Raw genomic sequence first — 12576 nt, forward strand, 5'->3', positions numbered from 1 at the left:
CAATTACAACACCGTGAAATTTCAGATTTAAATATCTGAAATCATTCACAATTTTTAAAACCCTCTGAGTGTGAAATTGACCAAAATGAATCGTGAATTAGATATGCCATAACAGCAGTTGTCCACTCAGAGAAACTACGGATTTAGATTTTATCATCAGTTTTTCATGTTGTTATTAATATAGCTCAGGGCAACCTATGGCACGCGTGCCAAAGACGGCACGCGAGCCGATTTTTAATGACACACTGCTGCCTGCTGGGTTCCAGCCACCAGCCCCGCTCAGCCCACTGCCGAACCCAGGCCAGGACCCCGGCAGGCAGCAGTGTGCCATTAAAAATCCTGCCAGCCCCGGCCTGCTCCCCCCTCACCCCGGGGGAAGGATGAAGAAGCTTGGTCCTGCCTGCTGCTGGGCAGGCAAGCTCCCCCCTCCCCCGCCTCTTCCCCCAGCATGCTTCCTTCCTACCCATCCTCCTCCCCTCCCTGCTGCCGATCAGCTGATAGCCCTTATGCGGGAGGGGGAGAAGAGGAGCTGCAGTGCACTCACTGCTCCGGGGAGGAGCCTGAGACGAGGTGGGGACGGGGGCCGTGGGGACGGGGAGTGGAATCAGGGCATAACCCCTCCAGCCCCCTGCCGTGAGCCGCTCTGAGCAGTGGGCTGGGAGCGCCCGACAACCCCAGCCCCCTGCACCCCCCTCACACACACCCCAGCCCCCTGCCCTGATCCCTGCACCCCCCTCACACACACCCCAGCCCCCTGCCCTGATCCCTGCACCCCCCTCACACACTCCCCAGCCCCCTGCCCTGATCCCTGCACCCCCCTCACACACTCCCCAGCCCCCTGCCCTGATCCCTGCACCCCCCTCACACACTCCCCAGCCCCCTGCCCTGATCCCTGCACCCCCCTCACACACTCCCGAGCCCCCTGCCCTGATCCCTGCACCCCCCTCACACACTCCCCAGCCCCCTGCCCTGACCCCTGCACCCCCCTCACACACACCCCAGCCCCCTGCCCTGATCCCTGCACCCCCCTCACACACACCCCAGCCCCCTGCCCTGATCCCTGCACCCCCCTCACACACACCCCAGCCCCCTGCCCTGATCCCTGCACCTTACATCCCTCCCATACCTCAGCCCCCTGCCCTGAGCCCTGCACCCCGCTCACACACACCCAGCCCTCTGCCCTGACCCCTGCACCCCGCTCACACACACCCAGCCCTCTGCCCTGACCCCTGCACCCCGCTCACACACACCTAGCCCTCTGCCCTGACCCCTGCACCCCGCTCACACACACCCAGCCCTCTGCCCTGACCCCTGCACCCCCCTCACACACACCCAGCCCTCTGCCCTGACCCCTGCACCCCCCTCACACACACCCAGCCCTCTGCCCTGACCCCTGCACCCCCCTCACACACACCCAGCCCTCTGCCCTGACCCCTGCACGACCCCAGCCCTGACTCCAGTACTCCCCACACCCCATGCCCTGACTCTTGCACCCCCCACATTCCCACCCCCACCCTGAACACCAAACAGGAACTCCTGCACCCTCCCACGTTCCCACCTGCACGCCTCACACCAAATGGGAGCTGCCCAGGTAAGCACTCCACACCCAAACATCTTGCCCCAACCCTGAACCCCCTCCCTCATTCTAGCTCCCGGCCAGACCCTGCACCCCAACCCCCAGCCTGCTCCTTCACCACCAGCCCTGTGCTCAGTGCACTCCCACCCTCAGCTCAGTGCAGAGAGAGAGAGAGAGATGGGAAGAGAATGGGCTAGAACCAGAGAGAAGGTAGATACCTACTCTAAGTGGGCAGGGCCGGGATCCCAGACCAGCAGCGGGCTGAGTGAGGCCGGCAGCCAGAACCCCGGCTGGCAGGAGCCGGTGGACTCGCTGCCCGTCTGGAGTCCCAGCCACCGGCCCCGCTCAGCCTGCTGCCGGCCTAGGTGAACGGAACCCCAGGCTGGCAGCATAAGATCAGCATTTTAATTTAATTTTAAATGAAGCTTCTTAAACATTTTGAAAACCTTGTTTACTTTACATACGACAATAGTTTAGTTATATAATATAGAGACTTATAGAGAGAGAGACCCTCTAAAAAACGTTAAAATGTATTATTGGCACGCAAAACCTTACATTAAAGTGAATAAATGAAGACTCGACACACCACTTCTGAAAGTTTGCCGACCCCTGATATAGCTAAAAGCCATCACTAAATCACACTTGATTTAAGACAAGTGGCTGGCAGTTTTAAGATCTACATTTAATCAAACTTTTTGGGGTAAAAAAAATATTTGACAGCTTGTACCATTTTCCCAAATATCTTAACAGGGTGGAGAAATTAATGGTGTGGAAACAAGAATACCAGTAACAAACTATTTTTTAAAGTCTTTCCAGCACCATTTTAATTGCTATATTAAATACCCATTTGAGAACAGCAGTCAATGCAGCAGTGGACCAGACTGACAGAGCCCACGAACATCAGGCTAAAGAGAAGGGAAAGCTGCTGAATGGGCAATATACTCACAGGAGTTGTGTCTACGACGGAAACCTTTGGACTGATTCAAGGATTCCAAATGTCGGTCCATGTAGCTCTTAGAGCACTGTTGCTGTTGTGGGGAGATGACAACTTCCTGATTTTTCATGTCCGTTCTCCTTGGGATAGCCTGGGGGGCACTGCTGGAAGAGGTAGGCTTCTTTAGCAATTTGCCAGTGCCGTTTTGATTGGTACCCACTTGGCACCCAACGCCAGGGATGCCCAGTTCGGTATGCTGCAGGTCCCCACTCTGTTTGCTGTCCCCAGGACCTGGGATCTGCAGAATCTTTAGCTCAGTAATATCACCTGCCCTAAACACAGGAAAGAGAACAAAACAAAGTGGGATTCAACACTGGCACCCAGCTCTACAGAAATCAAGCCCCTAGTATGTTAGAGACTAAAGTAGCATCAGAATGACATTTTTCTCTTAATTCACTGGAATCCAAGGGGGAAAAAACCCACTAACATGGATTACAGTGCCTATTAGGAACACACACACTTAAAGGCTATGTTCCTCAGACAATACATCTGACTCTTCTGGTCCTGGAAAGAACTGAACCCCAAATAGCAATTTATCCCACTGGCTCTGTACCTAGTCAGAAGTGTGGGGGGGAAATGGTTGGGTAGAAATCTGCTTGAGTTAACAGATTCTAGAAGAGTATAGGTGCTATGACTAATCTTATTTTTCAGGTGACTTCCCTTTACCATAGTCTGTTTCTATTGAGAGCAATCGTTAAAACAGCGAAACTCAGAGAGATGGCACTTAAAAACTCCTTTGAAGGTCATGAAAACTACAGTGCAGTACTGGAAATAATCCACACTTTCATGTAATAAAGGAGTGGGTGCAAGCTGTAAACTAGTCACTCTGGAAAGAGTGGTTATAAGATACAGTCTTTGACTTTAGATTTATGAAGAATAATCAAACTTCAGAATGAATCTATTATACTGGGATACAAAAATAATGTTGTTACCAAGACTGAATGTGTCATGGACCTCAATACCTTTACCAGCATTACATGAATTCTTCCTTCTCTATTTCTCCCCCTCCGTGTTTCAACTCTCTAAGGCCTGGTCTACACTGGGGGTGGGATCGATCTAAGTTACACAACTTCAGCTACATGAATAACGTAGCTGAAGTCGACGTACTTAGATCTACTTACCGCGGCGTCTTCACTGCGGTAAGTTGATGCCTGATGCTCTCCCGTTGACTCCGCCTGAGCCTCTCGCGTACCAGGGTCGACAGGAGAGCGCTCGGTGGTCAATTTATTGCATCTAATCTAGACTAGACACGATAAAGCAACACCTGCTGGATCGATAGCTGCCCGTTGATCCAGCGAATAATGTAGACAAGCCCTAAGGAAGAGAGACTCCCTAAGGTAGTATTGAATCTTTGTTTAGTAATAAAATAGTTAAATCTGTGTATTTGTGGAAATCATTTAAATCTGTGTATTAACTTTGCCAATTTGCACTGATAATAGAAAAAAAATATTTGGTGACTAATCTTTACTCTTCTCCAATAACGTAACAGCGGAGTTGGGGGCAGAGCTGGAGGCCAGCTAATTTAGTACAAGAACAGCAATACTAACAAGCCTACTGCTGTGTAGGAAGTTTCAGATGCTGTTGGTATGTGTCTCCAAGGCCAATCTGCACCAATTGGCCTCAGAATTATAGAACAAGATTAGTGTGCCAAAGAGAAAAGAGATCTTGCCAGACGAATATCAAGAGCTATCTAGATGGAGGAAAAGAAAGTGTCAGAAGATAAGACAGATCTGAAGATAAATATGCAGTTGGAGCCATAAAACGGATTTATTCAGGGCAAAGATCTAATTTAAATGATTAACAGCTCCACTTTCACTTCAATCATGCTTTAGCAAACACAAACATTAAACTTGCCATTGGCAAAAATTCTTGCCAAATGTCTGATCTAACCGTAAACTGGATGACAGGTAATACACAGTGACCATTTTCTTTGCTCCTACCAATGTGTTCCAATTGTGATCTACATTTGTGTTCACATCGTAACCCAGACAAAAAAAAGCCCAAAAGATAGCATCTCTTGCTTTCTGTATAGAGCCTAACAATAGAGGCACTTTTCAGCCAAGAATAAGCAGTAATGAGGTTTGAAGCAAAATGCTCCAATTTCAGTCATATGTAAAGTTTGCCTGGAAGAAGCAGACACTTACCTGAAGGTGACCTCTGGCACAAGGCACTTGACCCCATTATGGAAAGGCCGCGTCAGGGAGATGGTCTGGCTGATCTGATCCACAGCCGACACTCGTCCCTGATAGACTCCCAGGCTGTCTCCACAGTTAATGGACACAATGCTTCCAAGCCAGTCTGTAGCCATACTTCTGATACGTGATCACTGTAAAATGAAGACAGGATTAGGTGGAAAAAAAAAATCAGGAGACTGACAAACCTAATTAGGATCAGCTATATCCCCCCATGCCATGGTCCTAGAGCACATCTTAGGCCCTTACTTTGGTGGCCTGTCTTTTCATAGTGCGACAGGGATATATATACTTTAAGATCCTATTTAGATTGTAAGACCCTTTAAAAGAGACCATGCCTGTAGGCTTGTTTGTAAAGAACCTAGCACAGTTTTGTTGCTACATAAATAATACTTGATAAAACTTAGTCTCACACAACCAGATTCCATATAATGCTGTAATCTAAAAAACACCAGTAATTTTCTGTAACGCATTCCAACCTAACTACTTTTCCAGGGGTGTTCTGGTTAAATTCCAGTTCAAGTATCTAGCTCCGCCAGCCTACATTCTCCCTGGAGCTTCAGTCACATAAGTTTGTCTTCACTTCCCATTCTAAACACTTGAGTAATGACAGTGGAACAGAAGGATGGAGCTATAGCTATATAGGGTAAAATCCTGACCTCACTAAAGCCAGAATTTCACCCATAAAATACTATTATCAATCCCACAATTAGCTAATTGATAAGTTTTAACATAAAACAAAGTTCAAAAGTAACTAGTAAGTTACTTTGTTTGACAGTTATTGCGTATATTTCAAAGGGCAAACATTCTCATAAATACATAGGGTGTGTTTATTTAAACACTTGATCCACGAGTCTCCCCTCAATTCATAATTCTAGAGTCTCAGGGAAGTGCAACTTTCAATCAACACATTGAAGTAACTGTGCATGCCTTTCCATGTGTGGAAATGTGAGACCCCTAACCTCCAGCTGAGTTACCTGAAGTCTTTAAATCATGATTTAAAGTCTTCAAGTAACAGAATCTGCCATTTACACTAGTTTAAACCTGCAAAGTGACCTGCCCAATGCTGCAGAGGTAAAACCCCCCAGGGTCTCTGACAATCTAACCTGGGGGAAGATTCCTTCCCGACCCCAAATATGGTGATTCGTTGGACCCTGAGCATCTGGGCAAGACCCACCAGCCAGACACCTGGGAAAGAATTCTCTGAAGTAACTTAGAGCCTGCCCTATCTAGCATCCCATCACTGGCCATTGGAGATACTTGTTGCTAGCAGTTGCAGATCAGTTACATGCCATTGTAGGCAGTCCCATCATACCATCCCCCCCCCCATAAACTTATCATGCTCAGTCTTGAAGTGAGTTAGGTTTTTTACCCCCAGTGCTCCCCTTGGAAGACTGTCCCAAAACTTCACTCCTCTGATCGTTAGAAACCTTCGTCTAATTTCAAGCCTAAACTTGTTGATGGCCAGTTTATATCCATTTGTTTTTGTGTCCACACTGGTGCTTAACTTAAATAATTCCTCTCCCTCCCTGGTATTGATCCCTCTGACGTATTTATACAGAGCAATCATATCTCCCCTCAGCCTTCTCTTGGTTAGGCTAAACAAGCGAAGCTCTTTGAGTCTCCCCTCATAAAGTAGGTTTTTCATTCCTAGGATCATCCTAGTAGCCCTTCTTTGCAGCTGTTCCACTTTCAATTCATCTTTCTTAAACATGGGAGACCAGAACTGCACATAGTATTCCACATGAGGTCTCACCAGTGCTTTGGATATTGGTACTAACGCTTCTTTGTCTCTACTGAAAATACCTCACCTGGGACTGCATTAGCCTTTTTCACACCTGCAACACATTAACCGCTCATAGTCATCCTGTGATCAACCAATACACTCAGGTCTTTCTCCTCCTTTGTCGCTTCCAACTGATAAGTCCCCAGCTTATAGCACAAATTCTTGTTGTTAGTCCTTAAGTACATGACCATGCACTTTGGACTATTAAATTTCATCCCATTTCTATTACTCCAGTTTTCAAAGTCATCCAGATTTTCTTGTGTGATATTCCGGTCCTCCTTTGTATTGGCAATACCTCCCAACTGTGTGTCACCCATAAATTTTATTAGCGCGCTCCCACATTTTGTTCCAAGATCATCAATAAAAATTAGGGCTGTCAAGTGATTAAAAAAATTATTCATGATTAATCACACTGTTAATAACAGAATACCATTTATTTAAATATTTTGGATGTTTTCCACATTTTCAAATATATTGATTTCAATTATAACAGAACACAGTGTACAGTGCTCACTTTATATTTACTTATGATTACAAATATTTGCACTGTAAAAAAAGATAGTATTTTTCAATTCACCTAAGTACGGTAGTGCAATCTCTTTATCACGAAAGTGCAACTTATAAATGTAGAATTATGTACAAAAAACCTGCATTCAAAAATAAAACAATGTAAAACTTTAGAGCCTATAAATCCATTCAGTCCTATTTCTTGTTCACAATATCACCTGAAAGTGATAACAGGTGTTCGCATGGCACTGCTGAAGCCAGCGTTGCAAGAAATTTACATGCCAGATGCACTAAAGATTCATATGTCCCTTCATGCTTCAACCACCATCCCAGAGGATATGCGTCCATGCTGATGACGGGTTCTACTCAATAACGATCCAAAGCAGCGAGGACCGACGCATGTTCACGTTCATCATCTGAGTCAGATACCACCAGCAGAAGGTTGATTTTCTTTCTTGGTGGTTTGGGTTCTGTAGTTTCTGCATCAGAGTGTTGCTCTTTTAAGACTTCTGAAAGCATGCTCCACACCTCATCCCTCTCAGATTTTGGAAGGCACTTCAGATTCTTAAACCTTGGGTCTAGTGCTGTAGCTATCGTTAGAAATCCCACACTGATACCTTCTTTGCATTTTGTCAAATCTGCAGCGAATGTGTTCTTAAAATGAACAACGTGCCGAGTCATCATCTGAGACGACCATAACATGAAAAATATGGCAGAATGTGGGTAAAATAGAGCTGGAGACATACAATTCTCCCCTAAGGAGTTCAGTCACAAATTTAATTAACGCCTTATTTTTTTAAACGAGCGTCATCAGCATGGAAGCATGTCCTCTGGAATGGTGGCTGAAGCATGAAGGGGCATATGAATGTTTAGTATATCTGGCACGTAGATACCTTGCAATACCGACTAAAGAAGTCCCATGCGAATACCTGTTTTCACTTTCTGGTGACACTGTAAATAAGAAGTGGGCAGCAGGATCTCCCATAAATGTAAACAAACTTGTTTGTCTTAGTGATTGGCTGAACGAGAAGTAGGACTGAGTAGATGTGTAGACTTTAAACTTTTGAGTTGTTTTGTTGTTGAGTGCAGTTATGTAACAAAAAAAAAAAATCTACATTTGTAAGTTGCATTTTCACCATAAAGAGATTGCACTACAGTACTTGGATGAGGTGAACTGAAAAATACTGTTTCTTTTGTTTATCATTTTTACGGTGCAAATATTTGTAATCAAATATAATAATATAAAGTGAGCGGTGTACACTTTGTATTCTGTGTTGTAACTGAAATCAATATATTTGAAAATGTAGAAAAACATCCAAAAATACTTAATAAATATCAATGGGTACTCTATTGTTTAACAGTGTGATTAAAACTGCGATTAATTGTGATTAATTTTTTGAGTTAATTGCATGAGTTAACTGCGATTAATCGACAGCCCTAATAAAAATGTTAAATAAGATTGGCCCCAAGACCGTTCTGAGGAACTCAACTAGTAACCTCCCTCCAGCGTGACAGTTCACCTTTCAGCACGACCCATTGTAGTCTCCCCTTTAACCAGCTCCTTATCCATCTTTCAATTGTCATATTAATCCCCACCTTCTTCAATTTAACTAATTCCCAAGTGGACCTGTATCAAATTCCTTGTTGAAACCCAGGTAGATCAGATCTACTGTATTCCCTCTATCTAAAAAAATCAGTTATCTTCTCAAAGAAGGAGATCAGGTTGGTCTGGCAGATTAGTTTACTTCATGTTTATACAGTGCTCTGAGCTGGCAAAAAACGTTAGGCGATTAGTACATAAATATTTTTTAAATGCTAAATTATCACGTGGGGAAAAAAAATAATAATATTTGCTGTGCACTTTGAGCTCTTTTGAGAAAAAGAGCCACTAAGGGCATTTCTACACTGCATCTGGGAGCAACACGCACAGCCCAGGCCTACAAACTAGTACTTGTGGGGCTCATACCATCACTCTAGAAATTGATGTGTAGACGCTGCAGCTTGGGCTCTGACTCCTGGGTCATGAGCTTGACAGCGCAAGCCGCAATGTCAAAGCAATGTCTACACAGCTATTTTTAGACTGCTAGCACAAGTCTGTGGACCCTGGCTGGGAGGCTCGCTCCCAGGTGTGGTGTATATGCACCAAAGCCACTCGCTGCCCTGTCTAGAGTTGGAAGTTGAACTGTTGCTACAAATGATTTTAGGCAAAGAACTCTCTTTCAACTGGAACTGAAAACAGTTTAAATACTAGGATAAAATTCCAAGCCTCAATCAGCTTTCAAAAATAAATCTGGAAGTGTTTTTTTGTGCTCTAAACTAGCACTAAAGCAGTTTCCAATACCAGTTCAGGGGGACCCATCACAAAGTTATTTTCCGCAACAGCTCATTTTCCCATTATAAGTAGGGCTCAAGTGTCTACTCCAGTGGTTTTCAAACTTTTTTTCTGGCAACGCAGTTGAAGAAAATTGTTAATGCCCACAATCCAACGGAGCTGGGGATGAGGGGCTCCGGGTGTGGTACGGGCTCAGGTCTGGGGCAGAGGGTTGGGGCGTGGGGCGGGGCCGGGAATGAGTGGTTCAGGGTGTGGGAGGGGGCTATGGGCTGGGCCAGGGTGTTGGGGTGCAGCAGGGTTCAGGGCGCTGGGCTGGCGATGAGGGGTTTGGGGTGCAGAAGAGGGCTCTGGGTTTGGGGGGGCTCAGGGCTGGAGCAGGGGGTTGGAGTGTGGGAGGGGGTCAAGGCTGTGGGCTGAGGCCAGGGATGAGAGGTTTGGGGTGCAGGAAAGGGCTTGGGCTTACCTTGGGCAGCTCCCGATCAGCGGCGCGAGGGTACTAAAGCAGGCTTCCTGCCTGTCCTGGCACCATGGACCACGCTGTGCCCCAGAAGTGGCCAGCAGCAAGTCCAGCTCTTAGGCAGAAGCACGCAAGCGGCTTCACACGGCTCTCGCCCGCAGGCACCAATCCCCCCAGCTTCCATTGCCCCCCCTGCATAGGAGCCAGATCTGCTGCTAGCCACTTCCAGGGCGCAGCGCAGTGTCAGAACATGCGGGAACTAGCCTGCCTTAGCCAGGCTGCACCGCCAACGGGACTTTTAACAGCCCAGTCAGCAGTGCTGACCAGAGCCGCCGAGACCCAGTGTCTTCCATTCCGCGAACCAGTACTGGGTTGCGACCCGCAGTCTGAAAACCACTGGTCTACTCCACCCTATTATTTTAGAACAAGAATACTTGTAAATCTAAGCTTATAGGAACTGCAATACTGGATCAGGCTCAAAGTCCATCTGGTATAATATCCTGTCTCTGACAGCGATCTGTACCAGATGCTACAGAAGGTGTAAGAACTGCACAGTAGGTAGGTGGGGAATAACCTGTCCCCTACATAAAGATCAGGATGAGACCTAATCGTTAGGCACTGGCATAAACCCTGAAGCATGCAGTTTAATATGCCTTCCAAAATCATGGTAATAATTAGAATAATTCTGGATATTCCCGATATCTATAAATATCCAATCCCTTTTTTAATCTTGTTACGCTCTTAGCCTCATCCAAAACTCACATCGAAATGTCCTGCCTTTTTCCCCAAAGATGTTCAAAAGGCAATTTGTGCCAGTGTAGACACAGTCTTGTGGTCATCAAGGGAACACAGTTACTCCTAGCATTCAGGAGAACAGCCTACCAGATGAAACAGCAAAGTTTCTATTTATTATTCTTATTGGGGTAATGGCAAGAGAGCCCAATCAGGAGCAGGAATTCATTGCACAAGCCACTATACAAGTGCATAGCAAGACACAAACTCTGCTCCAGTTTGCTTACAAAGGTTAAAGAACAGTGCTTCTCATTAACGGAGATGGTTTGCTTTCAGGATACCTCATTATGTGTGTGTTATGAGCATGGACGACTAGGATCCCATGGATGGATGCTCACTTACATCTTCATCCAGAAGAAGACAGGCCTGTTTTTAATCACTCTCCCTTGAAAGCAAAAAAATGCACCCAGGCCCGGATCTATGATCACTCACGCTGGGAGATTTCAAAGGGCCACGGGGAAATACAGGAGCTTCGGCGCTCATCAAAAACAGGAAAAGGGACTCAACTCCCCCCCGCCCCCCGGAGCAGCAGCTCTGGGGCTGCTGAGGCGAAAGGGAGGGGGGGGGGAGGGGAGGCAGAAGAGCTGCCCCGCTGAAATGCACCAGGTTGTCCGACTCCTTGACAGGGAGAAGAGCCACGAGGAGAACGAATTAAAGAAGGGGGCTGCGCCCGTGGACAGGGGGATCGCGCCCGTGCACGGGGGCAGAGTCGGGAAGGGGAACTGCCCAGGAGTGGGGGTCCCCCTCCCCCATGCATCTCAGTGGGGCCCCTCCCACGGACCGCCCCTGCTGGAGCCCCAGCTCCTCCCCCGGAGCCTCCCCCCTCCTTGCCGGCGCGGCTGGCGCCCCACAGGCCGAGGCCGTGGCCGCCCCGCGCTGCCCACTCCTGAGGGACAGGGGAGCCGCCCCCACCTGAGTCCCGCGGCTCGCTCTCCGCCTCTCTTGGAGCTACTCTGCACACCGACCCCGACGCACACGGGAACCACCGCCTCCACAGCGCTGTGCGTCTGCCGTCACTTCCGCCTCGGTGGGGGGGAGCCCACGCCTCACCCGCCTCCCGGTCATAGAGGCCTGCTCTTTGCCTCAGTGCCAGGGCGACGCTCTACCCACTGGACCTCCCGCGGCCCTAGGAGCATAGATAACTGGACCTCCCGCGGCCCTGCGCCGTGCAAACTGAGCCCGCCTCACTGGCTATGCGCCTGCGCAGAGTGCCCTCCGGGGTTGCGCGTGTGTAAACCCTCTTGGCGCGTGCCGTTGGTGCGCATGCTCCGTGTGCCTCATGCCGAGGAGGAGTTGTGTGCTCAGGTAGAGTCCCCTTTCCAGGGTGGGGCAGTGGGGTCCCGGAGCGAAGCTCCAGGAGCTTCCAGACCCCGACCCCGGGCAGCCTGGAACGCTCCTGTGGGGGCGCAGCGTGCCATGGGGCTCGGCAGGGCCGCCTCCTGCACACTGTCCATGCTCCCACTTGCCCCCAGCCAGAGGGAGCCTGCCAGCCAGCTCCCTGCCCCCCCCCCGGCCACAGGCAGCACAACCCTTCCCCCCGTGCTTAATTTGTGCTAGGGCTCAGCCCTGCACCTCTGGTTGGCAGTTCATAGCCCCAGCACTTCTGGGCTTGCTGCATCAGTTATGAATGTAAAAAAAATTCCTTGAGCCTCAGCACCTAGTTACTTGAGCCCTGGCACTACTTTCAATTCCTGGGGTTAAAACACTACCTGACCCTCTCCCAGCATGTGGGCACCATTGTCCCTTTTGCAGGACAGTGATGGGCCACTGCACATGCCATGCACCAAATTCACAGCTCCAGCTCCTGCTGCAGGAACAGCGCACCCCAGCTTGGCAGTTACACCTCAGGCTCCACTCACAGCACTTAGGGTGACGGTGAAATCAGACTTGCGTTTATTTAACAAAGAATAGCGAGTCAAGAAGAAACAAGGAGAATGGAA

At 48.2% G+C, this 12576-nt stretch overlaps 1 protein-coding gene across 4 annotated transcripts in view; it reads right to left on the reverse strand.

Annotated features, from left to right (window-relative positions):
- The window catches only part of EDC3 (enhancer of mRNA decapping 3), a 64185-nt gene extending 52290 nt beyond the window's left edge, over positions 1-11895 (reverse strand). The window contains exons 1-3 of one of the 4 annotated variants that reach the window (XM_007065850.4): positions 11549-11895; positions 4715-4896; positions 2523-2842 (exon numbers count right to left, since the gene is read on the reverse strand). In XM_007065850.4, the coding sequence (XP_007065912.2) occupies positions 2523-2842; positions 4715-4878 (484 nt within the window). In that variant the 5' untranslated portion in view covers positions 4879-4896; positions 11549-11895. Of the gene's footprint in view, positions 1-2522; positions 2843-4714; positions 4897-10606; positions 10720-10917; positions 11331-11548 lie in introns of those variants that run through there. The other 3 variants (XM_043524203.1, XM_037910669.2, XM_037910670.2) reach the window with 3 other exon arrangements.
- Between the last annotated feature and the right edge of the window lie 681 nt (positions 11896-12576).

This window comes from Chelonia mydas, chromosome 10, assembly GCF_015237465.2.
Source record: "Chelonia mydas isolate rCheMyd1 chromosome 10, rCheMyd1.pri.v2, whole genome shotgun sequence".
NCBI lineage: Eukaryota > Metazoa > Chordata > Testudines > Cheloniidae > Chelonia > Chelonia mydas.